The 26892-nt window shown below is 41.4% G+C and overlaps 2 protein-coding genes across 4 annotated transcripts in view; one reads left to right on the top strand and one right to left on the bottom strand.

Moving 5' to 3' along the window:
- The first annotated feature begins 737 nt into the window (after positions 1–737).
- LOC115444539 lies at positions 738–10710 on the top strand. Its single transcript, XM_030170355.2, has 10 exons — positions 738–771; positions 6469–6558; positions 6806–6967; positions 7498–7667; positions 7907–8036; positions 8399–8540; positions 8842–8933; positions 9109–9250; positions 9623–9819; positions 10084–10710. Exons 2-10 carry the CDS (start codon positions 6480–6482, stop codon positions 10203–10205), a joined length of 1236 nt encoding a protein of 411 aa, XP_030026215.1. The 5' UTR covers positions 738–771; positions 6469–6479; the 3' UTR covers positions 10206–10710.
- A 708-nt stretch (positions 10711–11418) lies between these two features.
- Positions 11419–26892, bottom strand: part of LOC115444518 — a 31577-nt gene continuing 16103 nt past the window's right edge. For 2 of the 3 annotated variants that reach the window (XM_037440059.1, XM_037440060.1), the window contains exons 3-21: positions 23751–25310; positions 23435–23641; positions 22954–23133; positions 22428–22605; positions 22264–22337; positions 21897–22012; positions 21515–21589; positions 20881–20997; positions 20282–20429; positions 20111–20189; positions 19528–19668; positions 18570–18603; positions 17798–18433; positions 16649–16757; positions 16275–16343; positions 15341–15423; positions 14615–14697; positions 14166–14272; positions 13467–13705 (exon numbers count right to left, since the gene is read on the bottom strand). In XM_037440059.1, the coding sequence (XP_037295956.1) occupies positions 14209–14272; positions 14615–14697; positions 15341–15423; positions 16275–16343; positions 16649–16757; positions 17798–18433; positions 18570–18603; positions 19528–19668; positions 20111–20189; positions 20282–20429; positions 20881–20997; positions 21515–21589; positions 21897–22012; positions 22264–22337; positions 22428–22605; positions 22954–23133; positions 23435–23641; positions 23751–25310 (3953 nt within the window). In that variant the 3' untranslated portion in view covers positions 13467–13705; positions 14166–14208. Of the gene's footprint in view, positions 13706–14165; positions 14273–14614; positions 14698–15340; positions 15424–16274; positions 16344–16648; positions 16758–17797; positions 18434–18477; positions 18604–19527; positions 19669–20110; positions 20190–20281; positions 20430–20880; positions 20998–21514; positions 21590–21896; positions 22013–22263; positions 22338–22427; positions 22606–22953; positions 23134–23434; positions 23642–23750; positions 25311–26892 lie in introns of all 3 variants that reach the window. The other variant, XM_037440061.1, reaches the window with a different exon arrangement.

Here is a 26892-nt window from a genome sequence, read left to right on the forward strand (position 1 = left end):
AGCAATATAATTAAATAAACGAGAAGTCGGAGAAAGAATTGTGGTCTGAGAGCCAGACTGATTTTAAATTAACGGCATCTTTAATAGTGACTGTGGCGTGGTTGTATTACGGGACTGTAGTGCTGAGGTCTCAAGTTCCGTCCCCGTATCGGGCAAAATTTTAGGCATTTCTACACAGTATCAAGCCGGAATCTGGAATTTTGGCTCGGATGGCGATAGGCTATGGGACAAAATACACATGGTCGATTGTGTGAATGTGTGTATTTTTAGTCATGAATAATAGAATAGAGATATACGGGTATGTAGATCGGATCACTGATTGACTGATAGAAACCTTTGATTCGATACACTATTAATTATTGAACATTATCTTCGGCCACATGAAGTCCACTGCTAAACATAAACCCCAATTTATTCAGACGCACCTGTCAAAAGCGGCCTGCATCCAGCGTGTTCCTGCGAACTTTATCAAATCGTTTGACTAATACAGTCCTGTGTCCTTACTGTTTGTAATAAATGTATCATACGATCTTAGCTTTTGTAAGCTTTTTGTTTTGTTGCTACGATATTTATTCGTTTAAGTTTACACGCCAAGTGCAGTAACATTATCGTGGATAATTACCTATTCATTTATAATATTACTGTGGTATATATATGTTGAAGCACTCGCTATGTCGACCTCCGCGCCTCGCTCAGCTCATCTCATCTCTATATAAGTGACGGCAGTGGCTCGGACCGCGGTCCCGCCGCCGCTCGCCGACGCACGCGCACGTACGTACACCTTATATTATTAACTTGTGTTTACATCAGCCTTTACTGATCGAATCTCATACACGTGGTTGAAAAAGGTGTAAAACAAACAAACTCCCGAAATTTAATTAGAAGTTATAATAATTCAGTTTACCAAGTATTAAGAAGAAGTGAGTTGTTCGAAAAAACAAAGTTGAATTTTCAGGACTGCAATTTATGGTTTGGCATAAAATTCGCCCTTTTTACTTCCAACGTAACTTTAAAATGTCAACCAAGTAGTATTTTCACCTACCCATCTGTAGATAGAGGCGTGAGCTTAAGTATAATTAAAAACAAATTGTATTTGAGCTATTCAACTCTACATTAAGATCGACTTAACATTAATCGTTGTGATATTCGACTTGAAGTGATACAATACCTACTCTCTACATGTGTCTTTACTTATCACACCTAGGCTCTAAAATTAATAACTTTGTCATGACCCCCAAAGAGGTCATCTCAGTACTATACCTATCATTGCACCTCCCATCATTAGTAGTGCAAAAAATAAGAATCCTAGCCGTCTGCGCGACGCCTTACTATCGAATAATTAATCAGTGTCTGTTTATCGTTCCATCATGCAAGTTTTTGTGCATCGACCTGTGTATGGTCATGTTCTCATTACCTTAAAAATATTGATCGACGGAGTGCGAAATGAACGGTAAAAAAAATGTAGCACAATATTATATTTAGGTAGCTTTTTTAAGTTCCAAGAAAGTAGAGGTTCTTAATTCCTGTGTTTGTATTTTGTTGTGGCCATACTGCGTCGAAAATTTTTAGAGACATTTTTTTTGTACGTGCATGGTAAATTACCGCACTGCACCTGATGCTAAGTGGAGTGCGGGCCAATAGAATGTCGACTGACGAGAGATGATTACCCCTCGGCTTAACACAATTATGTCGGCCTGTTGGAATCGGATATCCAGAAGCTGATTCCGGAACGCGACACACTTACGTGGGCCACCATGGCGGGTTTTAACACCTTGTACAGTGGTAGTTATCCGGGCGGATATCAAATATATCCCACCACCAGCAATAAGCAATGTTCGTTTTCAAAAGTTCACTATAACACATTCTTGTCCGTTCGTTCGTGACGTAAGGTCGACTGGCGTTTTCGTAACCTTAAAATCCTATATTATATTTCCCGTACTATGCTTCCCCTGCCAAAAATCTATGCCCCTGGGTACAACAGCACTGAGTTAATTAAATTATATACCGCTTTATTCGCGAGACGAAGCCCACGTGTGTTCCTTAATATTACACCGCGCCGTCTGTCTGTTCTGCTGTCCATTATATGGAAAATACGTGGTTCACTTAGCTGGATTTTAGTTATTGCCTTAGTTTTGGGAATTTGGAATGTAAATTAGTCTAAATCTGTAATGGTTGGGCGGCTACTGGATTTAGGATCTGGCTGGGAAGCGGTAATAGCTAGAATAAATGGGCTATAGACATATTTTTTCGTATCTCAACGGTCAGTGAAATAGATTGGCATATCATATACAGGGTCGCGATGTCTCTCATATTGCTTATAGTGTATGATATACGCGCTATAAATAGAAACGTGTTAAAATATATGATTTATTTTTCGAACCTTTTAAGGACTCAATAAGTACTTACCATAAATATTTGATAATTAATAATTTAAAGAGCCTTTATTATAAGAAATGATAGTTTTCGGTTACAACTTTCTTCGTGGAAAGGCTTTGCTTCGATTTATTCTGAATACCAAGTTCATCGGGTCATTAAAATTTATATACGTAAAACGACTTTACTGCTCTCTTCATTTCGAGATACAATTCATGTCTAAAGCCCAACTCAATTCTTACTACTCAAGGCATACCCAGTTTTTTAAACCGAAACACAGCAGTAGGTCCACTAGATGCACATTATTGTTTTATATAAATTTACAAATTATTAATTACTACAAAAGCTTAATTATGTAGTCAATCTCCTAGTTGTACAACATATGATATATAAGCACTAGGTAAAATAGGTATTGTAATAATAATTATAAATGTAGGTGCGCCTTCCTAAAATAAATAAAGACGTTTCGAGGAACTAGTCAAACTGTAAAATATCTAGGATAACATCTCAATTTTATGTCTAAACCGGAATGTAAAACAAAAAATCAGGCCGATATCACATTTGCCCGCTAGTTCAGTCGCATGATAACTTCGTTACACAAATATGTAGATTCACTTATACCAGTTATTTATCTGATTGATTCCTATGCAGATTGACTGTAATTTTATTATATGACGAGTGCGGTGAAATGTTGGTTGCTCTTAATTGAATTAAAACCTACATTTTCTGATTTTTATTTTCTACATTTCCATCAGGAAGTGTAATGAATATTCTAAAATCTCAATACGAATATTTACTTAATGAGTCCGTATACTACTCGTTATTATTTATTTATAATTTATGCATACATATAGCACCATAACAGTTTTTAACTGTACTAAATGAACAATAAAGAGTTTTAATAATTATGAAATAAAGCCCTGTTATACAGATTAAGTAGGTATTCAACATTTCGTGTCAATACACCTGTAAGCCACGTTTGTGCACACACTTCACAAATTATAGCTTTACGTCCCTTTATTTTCAAATTCAAATAAAAAAAAATTACTTACAGTACAACACAAATATTATATTGTTGATTTATAACTTCTTGTAATGCTTTAACAGCGCTTACAATAAGCTCGGCCCGTTATTCGCGCGAAAGCTTACGGAAGCTCCGCGAGTTATGGGACCTTTCGTACCATTAAAACAGCGACTAGTTGCCAAGAATTTAGATAGATGCGAGCAAAAGCTAAACTACGTATTTCTAACACCAAGTCTCGTGTGAATATTTCCGACTTGTAGGACATGGGAGCAAATGTAACTTCTCGACCTGATGAAGCTTAATATGTTGTTCCTAATGAGTACAATGTGTTTGCTACGTAACATTTTCTACGGCTCCAGAGATGCTTACCAATTAACTTATCAGAGTAATCAATTTTGGGCAGGTTATTTTCCGATTTTTTACTGCGAAAGGGCCTGTACCGTTGTGGCCGGCTCTCGTGTTGCCAGCGCGCCGCGACCGGTTCCAATCTGCTACAGTTAGCGGTATTCCGCTCAGAAACAAATCGACTGTGACGCCCTCTGAAGCTGTCAAAACACATTGGAGTTCTAAATGATGTTATCGGTGCCGGTTTTGTTGCTTGTGTGTTTTACTGTTAAGCTAAATACAGTTAACTGTAATTATATTTTTTTATAATAGGGGACCGGCCTATGCTTGATTTTGTACATTATTATATATGTAATGGTTAATAATACGAAAAAGAAGCACTCCTGCGAAAACTGCATAAAAATTAGTTAAAAAATGAGCGAGTAATTCATATTTAAAGTATTGTAATGTGCCGAAGTGGGCGCGATGTGGGGATATCGCTTCATCTCTTTCTTTTGCACGCGTCGTAATTCCCGATGACGTCACATGTGGGTATTTCGTCTCTTTTCTGTTTCTTGTTAATTACCCCTTCTACCGAAATTCAAACACATATAACTTGTTAATTTTTTACCGGATTTCAATAATTCCTTCTGTGTTATAATTTATATAATGTAAATATTTGATAATAGTAAAGAACAAAAATGAGTCCGGTACCCTATTTAGTATGTTACCTTCACAATGAGGTAGATGTCGGGCATCCAGAACTGTTTAAAAAGTAATTTCTGTTCCATGACAGAAGCGTTTTTCAAATCAGAATACATGTAGTTAAAGATCGAACTCAGGGTTCCACGATTCAAAGACCTGTCGTTACGAATAGTAGCAATATTGCGGGAATAATAATAAAATAACGTAACAATTTGTATTCTTTATCAATACAAGTATTCGCTTACTATTCGAAATAAATAAATTCATAAGGTATATCGCGTTCCAGGATCAGCTTTTGTTCAAAACTGCGAGCATAATTGTGTCGACTCACAAGGGGTAATCATCTCTCAACAGTCGATAATCTGGACGATACTTCACTTACCACGTGTAGTGCCGTAAAAAACTAACAAGATCATTTTACGATTCGAACCTTGTACCACCGTACCATAGCACATAACGGTCCTTGAAACTGGGAATGATGGATAATGCGTTAACATTTACCGACGCATGAGGCAGCTAAGGAACACCGTTATCCCATGAGCGTGTGCCAAAGAACATAATACCTGGTCATTATAGTCTTCCGCCTAGCAACCTTCAGACGCAGCGGGATTATTATTGTTAATTCGCATTTCGCTCATGGAATGTTGAATGAAAATCACTATTAATTTTATTGTATGAAATAGTGGCAAATTCAATAATTATTTCTTTACTTGTTAGCTTATTGAGATCTTTCGTCATTCGTCAGAATAATTGTAAGCTGTCTTAAACACCGAGTGTTAATAATATTTACCGCCATTTTCAATAAATAATCCCGATCGCTTTTCTTTCTTTTCTAAAATAGACCAGGCAGAACAACGTTTCACATGACATGCTAACAGATGATATTTTATTGGATTTTTCTCGGAATCGGATGGAGATTGAAATCGTTAATTGAAAATGGCTGCTAGAGTGGCAAATATTATGATAAAAAATAATTTGATATTTAAGAATTACAAAATGTGGCGTGAGTTCTCAGCTTGTATAACAAAATCGCCCCTTATTATACTTCAGTATTATTATCAACAGGACAAATGTACAGACAAACTGTCTTCCGACTAGTATCCACCACTGTCACTTAAAACTATCAAGAACTAAGATATTATATTGCTGCTTGTGGTGGCGTTTCTTGGAATCGGAGAGATGCGGGAATCCCAATGTCTCTATCACTTTCTAGTCACATTTTCCTGTCCTTAAATATTCGTAACGCGCGCTCACGATTTCTTAAGTGTTGTGGGTATTTGTGGACATGGAGTAGCCAAGAGACCGCGCGCAGACGCTCAAGTTGTTGACGAAAATTATCAAATTATCAACTTCTGTAACAGTTTAGATTTCATGATAAGTTTTTAGCTGCGCAGCGTCTTAATAAGCCGATTTGCTTCAATAACAATATGTGAAAAGTAGGGTTCTACCCAAGCCCAGAAGTGTATTGTCCCAGACATTTCTAGAATAACAATACGTATAAGATTGGTATACAAGTCTATGTAGCTTATAAGGAAAATGCAATTAGAAACTCGTAGAAAGCCCGTGGCTGTGTCGGCTCTCGTGTGCTCCTAATTGCGGCGATATTGGTGAAAACGTCAGTTCATTATGCGTTTGAGGTTAACTGCGTGAGGCATCGTCGGTGATAAATATGTGCACTTTTATATTGTCTATAACGATATGCAGTATAAGTTAACGGGAGTTTGTGAATCGTAGTGTTTTGCTCGCAGCTATGTTGGATTTATATTCGTTGTGAATATAAAAAGAGCTTAATAGCGATAGTGTAGCTGTCTACTGAAACTTCGGAACCAAATCAATAGTCAATACTTATGTAGAGATTTCCAGACTTCAAACTTGTAGTTGTGTTACTGTAAGATCGCACTTGCAGCCTCTGTTTCTTGCTCGCCTATGGTTCTATAAAGTCTGTTATATACGAATCAAGGGACCAGTGTTTATGTTTTGCAAATTTCATTTTGTAATGTTGTAAAATGTAAAGGTACAGCAGAATATATTTTAATTTACAGACACAATAAAGATGGCGGTAAACACGTTAAGTAAATTATTGCTGTTGTTCGTCACCGCGCATTATGGATCTGCAGGAGACATACACAGATGTGAGTACCTATCTATAAATATTAGATAATCAAGATGCTTCCGATACATTCATTTGATGTAATAATAGATAATAATTTAATTTAATTAAATTTACTTAACTACTTATTAGAGTAGTTATAAATTCTTCTATAAGATTTATTAAAATGTTAACATTTGTGACGGTAGGTTTGCTTACACTTCTTCTCGTGACTGCATATGTTGAACCCACGGTACCGCTAGATGGCACTGAACAATAATTCCTTCCAGCTCCGCGTCAGGCGCCGGGGAGCATCTTCAACGTGGGCAACGGTGAGCCTTGCCTAGGTTCGGATCGGTCCACTGGTGGCGTGTGCCTTGCGCGCAACCAGTGCAATACGCAGGGCGGGAAGGCCATCGGCTTCTGCGGCGTCTTCGCAACTTGCTGCTCGCGTGAGTTGGATTTATCAGTTCACTTATAAAGAATTCGAATCATATATAATAGGGGACCGGCCTATGCTTGATTTTGTATATTATTCTATATGTAATGGTTAATAATACGAAAAAAAGCACCCCTGCGAAAACTACATAAAAATTGGTTCAGAAATGAGCGAGTAATTGATATTTAAAATATTGTAATGTGCAGAAGTGGGCGCGATGTGGGGATATCGCTTCATCTCTTTCTTTCGCACGCGTCGTAATTCGCGATGACGTCACATGTGGATATTTCGTCTCTTTTCTGTTTCTTGTTAATTACCCCTTCCACCGAAATTCAAAGACTTATAACTTGTTGATTTCTTACCGGAATTTAATAATTCCTTATGTAATGAAAATTAAAAATGTAAAGAACAAAAATGAGTCCGGTACCCTATTGTATCGATTACTAAATTATATAGTTATATTACTGACTGAATGTTGTGTTGACTTAACCTCTTTAAACACATATTTTTATTTATGTTAAATAAGTATTCTGACATTCTCAGTTAACGCGTGTGACATCCGCACAAACACAAAGGTAGCCGTGTTCATCAACCCGCCGCTGAACCGAGAGTCCTCAGGTCTGGAATGCTCCTATAACGTCGAGATCAACAATAACAATGTCTGTCAGCTCCGAATTGACTTCGAAACTTTCAACCTGGCGCCACCTACCACGGTTAGTTTGATTGTAGTACTCATTTAGGTTAATAGATGGCGTTGTTTAGTACAATAGAACCTTAATATTTTAAGAATACCAGAAAAGTTAGTAAAGTTTATTAGTAAACCGTATAGAATTTAAAAGGAAAGCCCAGTCCATTCATGCGAAAACCCTATATTCATTACGACTCTATAATATTCTTCTTAATAAATATTAACAGACAATTAGTACTTAATAGATTTTCTATTTTGTTGCAGATCGATGCTGTTGAGAATGTAACCCAACGTCCGGGCTACACGTGCAGAAACGACATCTTCCAAGTGACCAACCTGCAGGCCAACTCCGACATGATCCCTTCACTGTGCGGTGACAACAGCGGACAGCACAGTACGTAAACACTACTTAGTTTAGACCCTTATACGGTTTGTCGGACCAGGTCATGACTTGAGAGTTTTGCATGGAAAAGAAACTTTCTCTTAGTACTAAGATGTTATAGAAGATAATTTTGGTACTTCGTTATTGACCTGTACTTAAAAATATTTAGTAATATTCAAGTTATACTTCTTTACGTTATTAAACTCATGTCCCAAAGCCTATTGCACCTACTGGCGTCGTTTGCATCGTCTTTTGTCTATTTATTATAATAATGTAGATGGGTAGTTTCTTTATATAGACATATTTTTCGTAATTAGACTTTTAATAATGAGACAGTTCTGTTCTTCTTATAACCTCGATTAATATTTCCACAGTGTACATCCGAGTAAACGCGTCGATCAACAGCAGGTCTATCAGGATCAACTTTAAGATCGCGGACCGCAGCACGCAGCCGAACCTGCCGCAGGCCACGTGGAAGATCAAGGTCACACAGCTCGAGTGTTTCAACACTTTAGGGTGAGAAAACTTTGACTTATTTTTTGTACAAGACTATATTAGAAAAGAAATAAGTTGACACTTGACTTCACTGGATCTGATGTTACAAAATGTACAGCCTAAGTGTACCGTAACCCTATTATGATCGACGAGACATTGGATCTCTCAATTGTCGTTAAAATTAAGGCGTTCAGGCTATTCCCGAAATGTGGCTCCGGACAAAAGAAATGTAAGCCATAATTGTTATATTTCAACCTTGCACAATGGTCGCGATGCAATAAAATTCTTAAGTCTATTATCTAACGTAGATTATAATTTCCAGTAAGTATCGCGATGGTATCTTCGAAGCGATCACCTCTTCCCTGCCATCAACCCCATTGAGTTCCTCGGCTGACAGAGACGAATACATGATTGGTGAGTAAAAATTACGTAATGAGAAGAATTATAAATAGCATATGTTCATTTTTTTGTATATTGCCTGATCTGAAAATGCTCGGTTTGCAATTTTCAAGGAGGCCTGGTGGAATATTCGTGTATTTGACTGCGTGGTACATACATGTTAAGAATAAAACAATTGTATTCTCTCCAGCACCTCCCGGCTGCCTGCAGTACTACCCGGACCGGTCGGGCTCGTTCGAGTCGTTCAACTACAACCGCGGCGCCGGCCCTTACATCGCCAACCTAGCCTACGCCACCTGCTTCAAGCGAACTCCTGACGTCTGCGGTGTTAAGTGAGTGCTTTAATCTCATTTCGAGCATATAATACACTAAGATTTTGTACCTTACACTAGACCTGGTAAGTACAGTATAGTTTAAAAATGTCGACAAGGAGAGACGTCGCGTCCTTCAACAGTTACTATAAACCAAACTGTCGTAATATCTATAGCTGTGAATTCACTGCCTTAACGGTCTTTGGATTCGACGGCGATAGTGTGATATACCCGTCGTCTTATAGTAGATGATTATTTGCTATCATATTGTCAGCCTTTGATGTCTTTTTCTTTCCAGTCACAATCTCGTTTTATTTCCAAATATCATTATTTTTAACGTAAGATTTTATGTAACTTAATTTAAATCCATTTTACCCTCTTACATGTTTCTAGACTAACATCAGCGAGTTACGACATGGCGTACCGCGAGGAGAATAACCTTTACGTGGACACGGATTGTCAGATCAACCCGGTAACAGCCGGCGTGTCGCAATCCGAGGACTACTTGTTCATCCCGGAGGCTGAGACCGCTGACGGGTTGAGAGGGTCCAAATTCTGCGGCACGAGTGCTGCTAACCAAATTATTGCTTGTGAGTTTATATTAAAATCAACTGTATATGTACTAACTAGTTATTCAACTGACGGTATCATTGATTTTGAACATTTTGAATATAGGAATCGTGGCCTCATCTTTCACAAAATAGTGCCCAAAGGCATTCGTATCAAAACTTAAAACATTCTTCCTTACGATACGAAACAAAAATAATTGTAATATGTCTGTAAAAAATAACGTCAAAACAAATGTTTTACACCAAAATTCTACCGTGATTCTAATTGCATTGTTCTGTCCACAGCTACTCCTCCGGGACCGCTGTATGTGCACTTCCACAGCGACAACCTGGTGACGGACGACATCCCGGAGTCCGGCTACCGGTTCAACTACAATGTACTCAACAACTGCTATCTCAAGAAGTGATCTCTCCTCTAACGATAATATGTACATATGAAGCGAATTGTACGCGTTTGCTCCATATTTTTCTGCTTATTTTTTTACATCCGTCATATCTTTTTGCAACAAATATGGCTTGGTATGTTAACATCAATACTCAATAGATGATATGTAGGTAGTCATTGGCGTAACTACGGATTTCCTAGGGAGGCAGCTAGCGGGAGCAAAACCAACCCCCCTGCCTTCTCTCCAGCTACGCCCATAGGTAAAGGTTTATAATTGCTGGGAATTACGAGATTTAATATCTTATAGCATAGTATGTGGCAAGCTACTTACTACTAATTGCTTTTTAATTATCTACAGTACGGTTTAAAAAAGATGAAGAAACAACTGTGTCGGATTATGAAGAGTCAACGGGGATATTTTAAAGATTCGTGCAAGAACTATTCAAAAGAACAAGTTTTTAAATAATTCGCTTCATCTGAACAAGTAATATTATAGTATTTATTTTCAATCTTCAGAGCTTACTTTAGTAAATTATTTATTAGTAAATTTAGTGAAATGAAATGCATTTATAGTTTATAACTACGTTATTAAATTAGATTTAAGAGTATTTTTTATGAAAATAAATAAATTTTGACAACATATTTACTGTTTTATTACCCATAAGTAATCATCCAATTAGGAAAAGTCGCAAAATATATAGAATGCAAATTCTTCAAGTAACATAAGTATTGTCGTGGAAAAATATTTAATATTAAAGCCTACAGTCACAAAAAATAAAGTCCTAACCCAAAGAGTTCTCAGATTATATAGAGCAGACATTGATAAGATAGTCCTACAAAAATTTTGCGCTTATGTGATGGTTATTCAATCCATCATGAAATAACAAAACATCAATGTAAAATACTTCATATTTTTTCCATATCATGATTTATACGTTTTTAATGCTCATAAAGCATATTCTTTGTAAATATGTTATTTTTGTAGTAATATCAAAGGATGTTATGACATTTTGACATACAAACATTTCAAATAAGACAAGTACTTATTACCAACTGGTAACTTTTGGAGCACAAATTTGGCCCTGATGTTCGGTCTATAATTAACTACACTATTCAATTTCTTTGCGTTAACCCAATTTTAAGATATCAACACATTCTACCCAGGTACCCAATTACTAGGAACAAAAGTGTAGATTTTTGTTAAGGAATCGTAGATTTTAACTGCAAAGAAATAATAAGAATACACACGTACTTATCTATAATTTAATATTTCTATAAAAATAATATAAAACTCTGTATATATAACGTATAAATCAAATGTACAATAAATGCGTCTTTATTCTAAGTATATAACTTAATCTACAACAGACTCTCAGCAGTAAATAACATTATCAACCTTTCGAAACATCAATCCCTTTATACTTTTTAAATCAGTACGAAGCTAAAAGTCGACGAGATCCGTTATTGCCTCTAAATACCATTGACGGCAATAATTTTTGTGCGGATCACAATCAATATTTTATCTCTTTCATTCTCGTAGCATTTCACGTAATACAGAAAGAGCAAACAATAACAGCTCAAACACTGATAGCAGTATATAAGAGAATATTTCTTTTTCAGTCTTATTTTCTGGTATTTGATTAATTTTATTTACTACTGAAGGCCCTCTGTTAACATTCGAAGACGGAAGGCAGAAAATCGTTGCACAAATTCGTTATGACGCCATCTAGTGGCGACATGCGTAGACTAAAGAGAGACTAAGGCCATCTACCGGCACATGTATTCTCTTCGAAAATTCAAAAACCTATCAAATATGTGAGAAAGGGTCACTTAAAAATGCACATTATAAAAATATATTTCTTTAGTAACAATTGGCTTATATATTGTTCAACAGAGCCTATAAATTATGCGGTATTTCATTCGTGAATTGCAAATGATGAGCGTATGTTGATCGTCATGTTGCGCTTCTTGCCGCATAACGACTACGTGAGTTAAGTTTTTGGACAAAATTGAGATAAAAATATATCCTTATGACTAGGTAGAAATATATTGGGAGGTTCGTGAAATTAATATTTACATTTACACTTAATTATAAATATTTTATGGACAAAACTACTTAATAAAAATGCTTTATTTTTTATACTTCTCAATCTTCCATTAAAATCATACGCTTAACGTTGCCAGAACTAAAATTGGACAATTTAACTTCACAATACTTTAGCTGGACATCATACATCGATGACAAGATTACAAACCAGCCGAAGGTAAACACCGGATATAATAATTTTTTAAATGAAAACACAAATAACCACCCTTGTTTAATGTAGATGTTTGGCAACCATACATCCGCATTGGTTTATCGTACCTAAATTGAGCGCCGCCAAGATAAGTTTTAGGGGGGTGCATCTGTACCTATTATACTACATAATATCATAAAGGATTTTTTTCAATCCAAATCGAGTTTTCGAAAATGCTTTATCATAAAAAACCCCTGTGGTCGATAGTTCCCATTGTTGCAGGTTTATTCAGTGACTTATATTTATTGTGATTTATTTCAGGATGCACGTGCACCTACTTGCACCCCTCCCGGCGCGCATGTCCAAAGAATATACAGTTCAGTCCCATATATTCATCCCGGGACTCCAGCGACCTGATGGTTAACTGGAATGCAGATTTAATATCAATGAGAAGACCTATAACAATCGAATTATACAGGACTGTCTGTTCTTAGAACATTTCCTCAAACCAACTACTACGGTTTTGACGTATGTTTTTTTTTCCATGCGACATATAGAGTACACAGGTGGAAAGTAAGTACACCCAGGCGTTTCTATCAGTACAATACAGCCGTTATTACCCCAACTCACTAATTGTATGTGTAATACCGGATTAGGGGGTAATTCCGTTATTTACCAAATTACTACTATAGAGACACTCACTTGGACAGCTACGTATGTGCAAGTATGTAGTTGTGTGAAGACGCTATCATACCAAGCCACCCGTATAAAAGTAATGTATACCTTTATTCAAACAGTACGTCTACTAATTGTTACACCATCTAAGTACTTGGCTGTGTATTACGTACTCGTGAAGCTTCGAAGATAACTGACAATAATCTTCGGAGTTTGATTTATTACCAAGAATCCTCAAGCTAAAGCTGTAATTTCCTTATTACCAACCTCTACATTGCTGAACCCCATATTTCTTAATACAAGCAACACAGGCTGAAGTGTTATTTTGTAATCATAATTATTTGCACCTAAAATAGTTTTAGTTACAGTGTAGTAATCTTGAATCAACGATATTACCCCATGATTCGATCTTACCCCAACTGAACCCGTGTCAATGATTATTTTGAATGCAGTCGTTCTAGATTTTGTAAGGTCTAGTCAGTGTACCCTAGCTCCTGTAGAAGGGCGGTCCGCGGCTGACGGTGTACGTGGAGAGAGGTATCCCTTTAGTCCCATATATCGTCTCCGGGGCGTTCTCGTAGTCCACGTCGTAGTAGATCCCTGTTTGGTTCTGAAAATAAAAGTAAATGATGCTAATTATCACATAGAGTTAGACATAAATAAGGCACTGAAGGTCTCTCAGCATAGGAAAGGATAACGGTATACAAATATTATCATCTTATTTGGACTCGCGGTTTTACGCAGTACGTTCAGTACCTAGTTTTATCTTATATTTTTTATGATTATGGTATGTGTGGTTATTTTTTTAACTCTTATCCCACTCAAATGCTGCATGCATGATACAACGCAAGGAATTTTCTAGAACGTCGGTTGTTAGTGGTAAGAAATTATATAGCTTCAGTGGCCTACATAACTGTGTCGCATTCCAGGATCACTCTATGTATACGCTTTCAATAAGGCCGACATAATTATATCGACGGGCGAAGGATAATTATCTCTTCACTCTTGCCATCAGGTGTAGTTTGGTCACATTGTAAAAGACCAATTAATTTACCACGTATAGTACTTACATGCATACTCCTGGCTCTCGACTTGGGTCTGGGCACCAGCAGGTCAGCTCGCTCTTGCACGTGACTCGACGCTTCTGAACTGCTGGACTCCATGTGCCCACCATAGCCTAGAACACCACAACTCGTCTCAGAATGCGCAGAGAATTCTAAACCATCGGTTGAAGAATAAATTGTAATCTATACAAATAGAAATACATCATTAGTACATCTAATATACTTCTGGGTCTTGCATACAAGCAATTTAAACATCTGGCGCCTGTATACTCTTGATGCCTAAAATTTCTGGCGACTTCATGCAGAAAGGAGAAGAAGCCTCATGTGGAGAGATGAACTGCCAGTTTCATTAGAGGCACAAATGAAACCGGCAGTTCATTAAGAGTCTTCTAGTATTTCTGGACGGGAGAGAGAAACAATTGCTTGTAATAATGAAATGAGTGTTGAGGACTCACCGTAGAGGTTGTGGTGTGAGGTGGTGTTCCCGCGGGAGGCGACCGTGTTCAACGTGCCCGAGTGGTTCCCGAGCACGCCCATCCTGCACAAAACACGCAATATTGAGCACATCCTGATAACAAATCATCAGACATATCTAAATGAAGTAGTATCAAAAAGTATTAAAACCCGCCATAATGGCTCACGTAAGTGTCGCGTTCCGTGATCAGCCTATGAATATCCGTTTCCAACAGGCACAATTGTGTCGACTGTCGAGTGGTAATCATCTCTCGTCAGTCGACATTCTATGGGACCCCACTACATTTACCATCAGGTGCAGTGCGGTCACTTTTCTGTACCCGTATCAAAAAAATCTTTAAAGACTAACAGACTGCCTCAGTGGTGTAGTATTGCGTGAGTGGTGCACCACCGCTCTGTGGTTCTGGTTTCGCGTCCCGAGTCAGTTAAAATGATATTGGGATTTTCTGCTCAGTGTCAGCGCGAAGCCGATATTTATGCTTAGTATGGCCATAGGCTCGCTCCCATCACATTATGAGACGTACCACGGATGTAAAGTGTGTCTTCTGGTTGCAACCCTATCTATCTCTTCTGAGATAAAGTTTTGATGTGTGTTTGTTTTTTTTAAAACAATAACTACAGTAGAATACTCAACGTGCTCACAACGATTTAGTAATACCTAGAAAAGAGCTAGTTCCTCCTCCTTTATTTGATAGAAATGGACCAACCTGGGCAGTGGCACGGGCGGTAGAGTCGGGTACCCGCCGAACAGCGCCGAGGACGGACGCGTCGCCATCGTCTGCGCGTCCGGCTGACGAAACACATAATAATACAAATTAATGATAAACAAACTTCAACAACATATAATATAACCCCCTTAATCATAGACGTTATTATCTAAGGACGGAGCATTGCTGTGATAACAAATCTGTTTCTCAGCTTTGTTTATCTGACAGCCAACTAGATTCAAGTTGTATCTCAGTATTAGCCAATCACAACGGCCCTATGTCTACGCACTGCGAAGACTGCCATGCCGCAGCACTGAGAAACAGACTTGTTATCACAGGAACACTCCTTCCTTAGATAAAAAACATTTAGGAATAAGGGAGTAACTATATACAACAACATTGTGAAAGAAACGTAAACATAAGAACCTTCTCAATCTGCCCTCGTCACCAATCTAAACATAAATCTTAGACAGTAGACAGTCGTCAATTATTTATGAAAGCGGTATGATGGCTAACAGTCATATTTTCCAATACCCGCCGTATAACGGCCTACATCTATGTCGCGCTATAAAACGCTACAGTATTAAAAAACTTTTGTAGGGAGAAAGGTTTTCGACGACAGCAAAGCCCCGAGCAACACCTAGTAAGGTTCGTTGGGGTAAGATCGTAGGTGGTGTAACATCGTATAAATCAAATAACTTGCTATTGTGACATAATTTTGGTTTTCCGACACCATTTTTAGCGACCCCAGAAAACCTTCAGGCTTGTTTATTCAAATATGTCGAAACACGTCTATACGCTGTGATCCGATCTTTACGTATACATTTATTTGCAGTTAAAGAACGGATTTAAATCATTTGATCTTGCATTTCTAAAATTATGCATGTGTTTATCAAAATTATACATAAATTGTGATTGAGTGGTTTCTACTCACGGCGTAGTGGTTGGCCTGCACCATCGCCTCCGCGATCTGAGCCCAGCGCATGCGCTCCTCCAGCGTCACCTGCGGGGAAGGATACCATTTCAATAGACGGATAGCTTTGGTCTGTTTACTCGATAATTATGTAATAAGTTATAAATCTTTATGACCTTAGCTAATTTTATTCGTATCTAGACTAAACACACTCAAGAATGCTCATAATAATATTACTAGCCCTGTATTATATACTGCCCACTGTTGAGCACGGCCTTCCTCTACTACCGAAAGGCTTTAGGCTAAAACTAAAATTACATAAAATGTGTAATAGGGCGGCATGCTATGATAGTAATGTTTACCGTCAGAGGGTAGGTCATGAAATTCTCCGTTACCTGGTATGGCGGCTGTCCCACCGGCGGCGTCTTGATGGTGTTGGCCGCCATGTAGTTGAACACCGGCGAGCCCATGCCCACTGCCTTCTGCTCGCGGGACCATTTGCGGCTACAAATATAGCGTGATTATTAGATTAGTGTACATATGACTCAATACAATTGTTGATATCGAAATAAACCTAGTTTTTGGAATTATATCTTATAATGTTCTCCCAACGTTTCGAAGACTTTGCATCTTCCACGGGGCGGACTGAGGTGTTGGTCGTTCAAAAAGGCAAACTTAAAACTCCGCGGTGGCCCTCTTCGGCGCATTAGGGACGGCTGCGGGCTTCCTCTGACGTATAAGTGTCTAGTCTGCGACCGCAGCCGCCCCTGCGCGGTGCCGCCTTACGGCCCGTCTCCTATGGGGGGGGGCTCAGAAGCCCCCGCGCACCGAAGGACGCCCTCGGCGTCTACGGCAGCGTGAGGCCAACTACACACTGCCGTCCATCCCGGGGGTCAACCGACAAATGTGCAGAGATGCACAGAAATGCACTAGGGCGGACAGCCCCCTGCTGCCCGCCGACGACCCCTTCGTGGCCCCTGTTAGTCGCCTCTTACGACAGGCAGGGGATACCGTGGTGGAATTCTCCAAACGCCCCCATTCCACAGGGCGGGAGACGCCGGTCAGTCGTCCACCCGGCGCCTCCTACGTCTCCTCTGACGGCGGGAGGGATCGGCCCGTTCCCGATCCCTCTCGGCACTCTCCTTCTGCGAGAGGACCACCTCGCAGAAGTGGGCTACCGCACGCCAGGCCTCCGGGCTGCTGACCATGGAAGCGACCACGGCCGGCAGCGAGAGATCTCCTCCGACGACTGAAACGAGAGCGCTGCGCTCATCGTCCCAGGCTGGGCAGGACTCCAACGTATGTTGGGCCGTATCCCGCGGGCAAACTTACAGTATCTACCTACATTGCACAATAACAAAATAGCAGGTGAGGTTCCGATTTACGTAGAATAAGCTCACGGTTTCTTGAACGTCGGAAGAAAATTATAATATAATAAACTGCGATAAAATCCTAATAAAAGTTTATTTTATGTCTGCACACCACCACCTCCCCGTCCACCTCGCACGTGTAGTGTGTGTGTGTGCGTGTGTGTGTGCGCGTACCTCCAGGAGAGCAGCGCGGCGAGCGTGAGCGCGATGACGAGCGCGGCCGCGAGCGAGGCGCCCGCCGCCGCGCCCACCACCTCCCCGTCCACCTCGCACGTGTAGTGTGTGTGTGTGCGTGTGTGTGTGCGCGTACCTCCAGGAGAGCAGCGCGGCGAGCGTGAGCGCGATGACGAGCGCGGCCGCGAGCGAGGCGCCCGCCGCCGCGCCCACCACCTCCCCGTCCACCTCGCACGTGTAGTGTGTGTGTGTGCGTGTGTGTGTGCGCGTACCTCCAGGAGAGCAGCGCGGCGAGCGTGAGCGCGATGACGAGCGCGGCCGCGAGCGAGGCGCCCGCCGCCGCGCCCACCACCTCCCCGTCCACCTCGCACGTGTAGTGTGTGTGTGTGCGTGTGTGTGTGCGCGTACCTCCAGGAGAGCAGCGCGGCGAGCGTGAGCGCGATGACGAGCGCGGCCGCGAGCGAGGCGCCCGCCGCCGCGCCCACCACCTCCCCGTCCACCTCGCACGTGTAGTGTGTGTGTGTGCGTGTGTGTGTGCGCGTACCTCCAGGAGAGCAGCGCGGCGAGCGTGAGCGCGATGACGAGCGCGGCCGCGAGCGAGGCGCCCGCCGCCGCGCCCACCACCTCCCCGTCCACCTCGCACGTGTAGTGTGTGTGTGTGCGTGTGTGTGTGCGCGTACCTCCAGGAGAGCAGCGCGGCGAGCGTGAGCGCGATGACGAGCGCGGCCGCGAGCGAGGCGCCCGCCGCCGCGCCCACCACCTCCCCGTCCACCTCGCACGTCGAGCCGTAGTACCCCGACGAGCATCTATTGACACACATCACCTTACACTTAACGGGTGCGACCACAAGCAACCAAACCACCCACTGTTCACTACGTATGTTCGTTCCCATAATACGATAGCGGCGAGCCTATCACCATATTGGGCATGAATTCCAGACTTCGGGCTGATACTGAGCAGGAAAACTCATTAGCACTGCCCGACCCGAGATTCGAACTCGGGACCACGGAGCGTGCTGTTACCGCGAAAGCGATACAACTACACCAGCGGGATAATAAATAGTTAAAATAATTAAAAGAAAATAGTATCAAAATATTAAAATGCATAATAATTATAATATTAGGTAACTACAGGAAATACAAAACAAGGTTTTCATGTAAGTAAATAAAAAAATCATAGTATGTAGTGTCGTGCATTATAACTAGTGTCCCCGCGCGCCCCGCGAGCGCCGCCGCGTCGCGACTCAACTAAGCGATGCGCGGTCTCGCCGATTTTATGTTGTGATAAACTAATAACTATAAACTACATTAAAAGTGGTTAACCAAATGTATCTTTGGAATTCGAATGATATAATAATAATATATTATAATAATATACTGTGCCACTGCTGGGCACGGGCCTCCTCTACTGAGAGGGATTAGGCCTTAGTCCACCACGCTGGCCTAGTGCGGATTGGTAGACTTCACACACCCTCGAAAATTCCTATAGAGAACTTCTCAGATGTGCAGGTTTCCTCACGATGTTTTCCTTCACCGTTAAAGCAAGTCATAATTCACAAAGAATACACACATAATTTTTTAGAAATGTCAGAGGTGTGTCCCCTTGGGATTTCAACCTACGGACATTCGTCTCGGCAATCCGTTCCACAACCAACTAGGCTATCGCCGCTTCTTACTTATGCGAATGATACCCCTAAGCATTAGCTACAAACGTTAATATGAAATACATACGTGCAGTAAGGCTGTCCGTTGTGGTACTTGCACACTCCTCGGTCACTGCAGTGTGTGGCGGCGCATGCGCGGCACCACCGACCCGCCGCGCCCGGACCTGACCCTGGGGACGTGTCCAGGGTCCACGATGGACACGCGCACCTGGGAACATACCACACAGTCAGAAGAGGGAAACATATTACACGGCCTAATTTGCTTTCTGAAAGATTCCATTTGGACCTTATATTCAGTACAGCCAGGTCTAATAGCTGTGTATATGAGTTAGATCATAAAATGAAGGATTAAAATTCCAGCTAGCTCTAGTGCTGGGTTATTTTGAAAAAAATCAGCAGTCAACTTAGCATTTCAGTGGTCTCATATTTCAAATTTGGAGACAATTGCTAAAGCCGTGTCGTTTCTACTGCGTAGAAGAAGATGACCGTGGGGTTATAAAAGGTCCATCAAAGTGTGCTGTAGTTTAGTGCTAGAGATTTGGCCCAACCGTTCCCAAACATTTTCCATTGCTCCTCCGAGCACTCAGTCGTCCAATCCTTCCTGAGATAGATCAGTAATCACATTTTCAAAAATAATGCATGAGACTCACTTGAACCCTCCCCAGGTGTTGGTGCAGGAGGCGAGCTCGTGGCAGTCGTTCAGCTCCGGGGACGAGCACTCGTCTACGTCTGGGGACAAAGCATTAGTGTGTAGTGTCGTGTAGAGCGCCAGCACGTGCGTGTGTGGTGGTGTGGTGGTGGTGTGGTGGTGGTGGTGGTACCTGCGAGCGGCGGCACGCTGGCGGCGGGCGCGCGCACCCAGAGCGCGGAGGTGCCGACGTTGTGGTGGCGGCGCCGCAGCACGCCCACCACGTGCTTCTGGATGTCGCTCGCCGCCGCCGGCCGCAGCGTCTCCGCCGTCTCCTGCAGCTGCACACCACACAAACCATCATATTGAAGGAAAATACTATTACCGACTGCCAGACTTGAAGACTGGAAGCTCATCCCGCGTTAATCGGACCATCAACAGCAAAAATAATTTTTAAATATGAATTGTAACTAACTTTTCGGGTGACCAACTCAGTCCGCCCCGTGATCATGGAGGCTGCAAGGTCTTCAAAACTTTAACATAAAAAACCGCGATAAAATCCGATTTTTTTTTTTTATTCCTAAGATACCATGATCAAATCACCAGACTACATAAAACTTAATTCTGATGCCAGTGACAAGCACACTACTATCTAAAAACTTATAATTATTTCTGGAAGCATTGTCATTCAAAACCTTGGACCATTGAAGTGTTTTATTTTTCTGATTAAAGTTGGAAATTATCGTCAATTTCCTTGATATGACCACAATACCAATAATGAGTGACGCTTACCAGTATGGTGTAGTTGACGAAGACGCCCTCGTGCTGTCCGTCGCCGCGGTGCAGTCCGTTCACGGCGCCTTGCACGAAGTCATCAGAGAACGGCGTCATCGAGAACGCGGAGTCGATCTGAAATATATTCAATCATATTGGATGGACTCTTTGCCTGATCTTCATTTTGCTACAGGTAAGTCCTGGCTTTTTGATGAAATTAAAGGTCCTAAAATGGAAACTTAAAACCCGCGTATTAATTAAAGCCCGGCATAGTCGCTCACAAAATAAGTCGCATTTTGTGATCAGCCTATGTTTATTCGGTTCCAACTGTCTGGCATAATTGTGTCGACTATTGTGGGATAATCATCTCTCGTCAGTCGACATTCTACGGGACCCCACTCCACTTATTACACTCCATCAGGTACGGTGAGGTCACAAATAAAAAGAAAGTGTGTACTTGCCAATAATGCTCATACAGCAATTGTCGTGCATATATTCGTCGATATGTGCTAAATCAAACGGTCGTCACAAAACACTCGTCATGCGCTAAACTATTATAAACAAACGTGCGACTCAGATTACTAAACGTACATCTTTATATACAATAAACTCTTTAACTTCAAAGTAATTTACGTTAACTATTTTGGCCTACCGCTCTGACAGCTTCAAAGCTCAATTGTTGGTACGGCTCCGAGTCCTTGTCGGCCAACTTCGCGTCCCACGTCACCTGCGAAGTTAGCATTTTATTATACTCGTTATACCACTAAGTAGTGAGTTTTCCTTCTTAATTGATAGTAGAAACTTCCCACCTCATCGCTCCAATGATGTGGGAGGTAGCTGGCCCTTAAAATAAGTACGCTAAAGATGTTTTTTGAACCATAAAACTAGGAAAACAAAGTAGACCTTAAAGGGGTATCTTGGAGGGGAAAAATTGTAACAGGGTTTTTCTTATTTCAAGAACTATACTCTCTGTTCATCATAGGAGAATCCTAATAATATCATGTAATTATGTGGATACTTCACAAGTTCCGTACCTTTCTATCATAGAGCCTGTCAACCCTGAGGTTCAGTATGAGCGCCACGACCCTGCGGCACGGGTCGCGGTGCACTCTCCTCGCGTATCCTGGCCGGCACTGGCAGGAGGATATGCCTGCACAGAATACATTAAACTTATCATCAGGTTTTCTTTTTCATAAAGGAGACAATTGGGACTCCAAAGTTATCCAGTACAGTAAACGACACAAGTCATGACCACAGATGAACTGTGGTAGGGGTAACTCGCGTATGTATGTACAAATTGGATGATTGTATAGTAGCCAATAGAAAATGGGCACAGAACAAGAAACCAATTGTGCTGACCATCGACTCTTTGGACATGAGACCGACAAAACCGACACTCACCCGCTTCGGTCCTACACTTCTCGTTCTGCGATTGGTCGCACGTCGAATCGTCGCCGACTATGCACGTGTCGATCCTGAAACAGTACGTTAATAACATTACATAACCCACCACTAAATGATGATGTACTGTCAAGTGAATGAGCTGGTTATCTCTTCATACATACCTGACAGCGGGTGTAGGTCTGGCGTACTGGTGCGGGCGGAGCAGTTGTGGTGGCGCGGGTCTTCTCACTGGAGGCGCGGGCTCATCGTCTGCTGGGATCGCCACGCCTGTGCCCAGCTGTGGGCCTGGACTGTGTGGGCTGTGTGGAGGACGGTGAGATGGTGCGGCTACTGGTGGCACTGGAAATTGAAGGAATTGTGTTGTTAGAATCGTCAGCCTTGTATTATTTATTATTCCACTGTTGGGCATGGACCTCTTCTACTACTGAAAATTTAGGGCTTAGTCGACCACACTGACTTGGTGTGGGTTGTCTGGTCATAAAAGCCATAATGAAGTTCGATGAAGTGATAAAGGGAGCCGCGTCGTTTACAGTTATTTTCTAGATGATGTAAAATGAAATAAATATAATATAAACATAAACAAGATATGTCGTTGTTAATCACGATTGCACTCTATTCTAATTCTTTGTATATTTTCAGTCTTAGTATTATTTATCTCACGAATCCCTGAAAGTAATATAGACTCACCAGAATGCTGCGGTGGCGTGTGGACGCGCGTGGGTCCGCCCGTGGTGGGCGTGGAGCTGTCGAACAGGTTGAGGTAGGTGCGCTTCCCGTCGATGGACACGAACCCTTGTTCGCCCGACGGAGACACGATAATGTCGTCGTGCTCTCCGACTGATGCAGGGTTTATGTGCTCGATGTGAACTGTGGAAACAAGATAGTTACAAGATTTATTATAACATGCAACATATTTTACACACGACACTATTAAGTAAGCAATAAAAAATTATCAGTGTTCCTTTTAAGTCGAATTCCAGTATAATTAAAGATAAATCGTATATAATTTTTCAAGGGTGTAGAGTAAAAGTTCCCAAACCAATATACCAAAATAAAAGGGTTAATGCAAGTGGAACTGAAGGTGTAGTAGTTATTGCGTACGCCATCAATGGCCTGGTTCAAAGTATGTGGTGCGGTTATGTGAAGCTTAGAAAATGTAATTTCTCACCAGAGCCCGCCTCCCCAGGTCCCTGTATAGCGGACACAGTGACGTCGAAGATCTCCCCGTAGCCCGGCAGCCGGACCTCGGGCGCAGTGATGACGGCCGCGTCCGGTCTCTCGGGCCGGTACCGCGACCCGTGCGGCTTGAAGTCCGTGTCGTCCAGGACTATGCCCGGCCGAGGACGGTACGGTTGGTACGGCATACCTTGGGATGCTGGAATTGGTGAGTCAAATTTTAATGCCTTTGACTTAATCTATATAGAAATTTCTTTCAAATAATGATTTTAGGATATGTGACTTGCAATAATCTATGTTATACTTACTGGGCAATGGTTGTTGGTTGATTGAAGATATTTCTATCGGTGTAGTAGAATCTAATGGGGAAGTCACATGTTCCAGCAAGCCTTCAGTAGGCGTTGGAGTGGCGGATGACGAACTGAACTGCGGTCTATTCTCCGGGATGGACGGCTGTAAGATCTGTTCCACCATTGTCTCATTTTTAGCAATTTTATTAACAACCTTATCTTCATTGACTTTATGTTTCTTTTCGACCACAGCGGTACTGTCTTTCTTCTTATCTTTGTCTATTTTGGTAGGTTTCTCAGTCTTTGGTTTCTCTGATGTCGTCAGTTTTTCTGTTGTAGTTGGTTTATCTGTAGTCGTTGTTTGCTTCGTTGTTTCTGTCGTTGGTTTCTCGGTGGTTGTCGTTGTCGTCGTTGTTGTTGACGTTGTTGTTGGCTTCTCAGTTGTTGTCGTAGTAGTAGACGTTGTTGTCGGTTTTTCTGTTGTCGTCGACGTTGTTGTTGTTTCTGTTGTAGAAGTTGTTGTACTTGTTTCGGTAGTGGTTTTAAATTCCTCCTTCTCTGGAGCTTCTGTTGTGTTGGTGTCTGGTAGGTTTATTAAAGGCATTTCATCTTGATGTATATTATTTTCAGAATGTGTGGTTTCATTTTCATTTGCTTCTTGAGACGTTTCTACTGGATCGTGGTGTATTGGCACCGGTTTGTACATGGGAAGGCCAGGGTTGGGTCGTCTATTCGGTGGTCGTGGTCTCGGCCGCTGCCATGGAGGCAAGGGCCGGTGGAGCCCTGGCCGATTCAATGGAGGCACAATTTGCTCAGGTAAATTGACCCCATGATGGGGAGGTCGATCGAATGGATAAGGCGGAGGAGTTTTTGTGGGCATGAAGGGGTGGGGAGGCGGAGTGATCTTGTCGAAGTCTAGCGGGACGTCCGTAATCCTTGGAGGACCGCGGTTGTTTATCCTGGAAGCCACCGGTCTTCCAGGTCTCCCGTTCAGAAGCTGAGAGTTAGCTTGAACGTTCACGTTACCATTCAACAACTTAACTATACCAGTAATAATATTCTGTATGTCCGAGTTCTGCCGCCCCTCGTCTCTAGGGGTGGCCGTGGCAAAGATCGGCTGCACTGCAGTAGGCCGTATTCTGGGTCCCGTCGGCGCCAGCGCCCGCGCTTTCGGGACCCGCTGTCCTTCCCCCGGAAACTTGAAGTCGAGCCTGTCTCCGAACCGCTCTGAGGGCAGGATGACACCGTCATCACTGTTGTAATAATTTACAGTTTTAGTTGGATGTATGTCGTAATACTTCCTCTTATTATGCACTTCTAATTCCGAATCAATCTCGTTGTTTGATGATGGAATGTCATCATTGATGGATCTTGATTCTCGTACGATGAATTCTGCTGATTTGGGCATGACATGTTCGTCGGTGGTGAGTTCGGTGACGTCATCGTGGTGCTTGACGCTGGGCTCTATGCTGAAGGGCAGGTCCTGCACCGTGCTCGTCTGTAGCACGATGTGCGTCGACTCGCCGATGGAGCCTGACTTTGGTGACAGTTGAGATATTGTATACGTTTCTTCATATCCTGGAAAATAAAACATTATAATTAATATGAAACAGTGTAATAGATATATATGTCATATAAATTATTATCGCAATATCCATTAAAGTTTATAATTGTACAGACTACGGAGGCAGTTAACGCCATCTAGTAATCAACAAATCAATAATAACTGAAATTCATAACCATTTACCTATCATAGAAAAATATGAAGAACGCCACCTATATTTTCAAATTAAATTAAATAAAAAAATCACTAGTAAGGCCAGATTATAAATTATATTGTATTGATTTTATTTTTGTGACTAGTTATTTGAGTCTATACGAATATGATACTCAAATATGTGTTTATTGTATTAAAACGAGTAAGTAGTATTGGAGCGTTTCATAAGGCGAGCGACCTACCAATACACGTGCAACTCAGACGCAAAAAAGAAAATAACAAAAAACTATTACGTGCATATCTCAAAAATGATTTGTTTGATAGTGACTTAATCTCTACTGTGTTTTAGAACGGAAATTCCATTAGTGAATTTCATTAACGCTTTCCAATATACGATTTATTTTATATGAACACGTGCACTAGCAGTTTGTTGCCTAAAATTACAGCAGTGCCAAAGAAAGTAGATATTTTAAGGTTCAACAAATAAGTATGACACTGTTTTTTAAATGTGATCTTCAGTGTCTATAAACACCCACCAAACACCAAAATATCTATTGATGTCTATCTCCATAGCACTATAAAGAAGAGTCAGCCCCACAATCCAAACAAAAGATCGGTTCACACAAACATACACGTCGGGAAATGAAAGCACCGCTTCACACTTTTAATCCAGCTCACAGTCTACTACACCACAGAGGCTATGATATATGTGAAGCAAGTTCCTGTACCAATCCACACATTTGCGTAATACAGAGCGTCTCGTCCCGCATATCTCCGCGGAGCACTCTACCGCGAAGTTATTGTTCGCGCAACGCATCGCGCGATAATACAGGGTGCTCACAAATTGCATTTTTGACAATGTTTTGGTAATTTAATTTGATTACACCTGTTTGTGATGTTGTTTCTATTTCCATTGTTTTGTTATGGATAGTGTCTCTTCAAACACGCAATACTGATTCCAAATTAGTTGGAAATTGGTAACAACGACTTAAGACTTGTAAACCTTTTAAGTAGCAAAGTATGCGTCAAATATGTATCTCTATGTGATGTGACGGAAATATTCTTGGCAAATAATGGGTACGTTAAGAAGACTTAGTTTACAAGTGTGGTTCGAGAACTCGAAGGTGACTACGCGACCCGTCAACTTCTTGTACACGGACGGGAAAGTGTCCACCTTGTTGTCAAAGGAGGTCTGTTGCTTCAAAGTAGCCTTGTGAAATGAGGCGGGAATTCGGGTAAGTGTCGATACTAATATGAGTATTATTATCATCGGGTTAAGTAAGAGTTATTAACGCCAAGATTGAGACAAAACTTTGTTTTGCTATCACGAAAGTGTACTTATAACATTTTACAGTTCATATCTAAAACAATTCCCCGTATGTGGTCGCCCTAACCAAGTAGATTCACATGCCATCACGCTCTCGGCGGGCGGACGCTGAGAAA

The sequence above is a fragment of the Manduca sexta genome, chromosome 18, assembly GCF_014839805.1.
Source record: "Manduca sexta isolate Smith_Timp_Sample1 chromosome 18, JHU_Msex_v1.0, whole genome shotgun sequence".
Taxonomy (NCBI): domain Eukaryota; kingdom Metazoa; phylum Arthropoda; class Insecta; order Lepidoptera; family Sphingidae; genus Manduca; species Manduca sexta.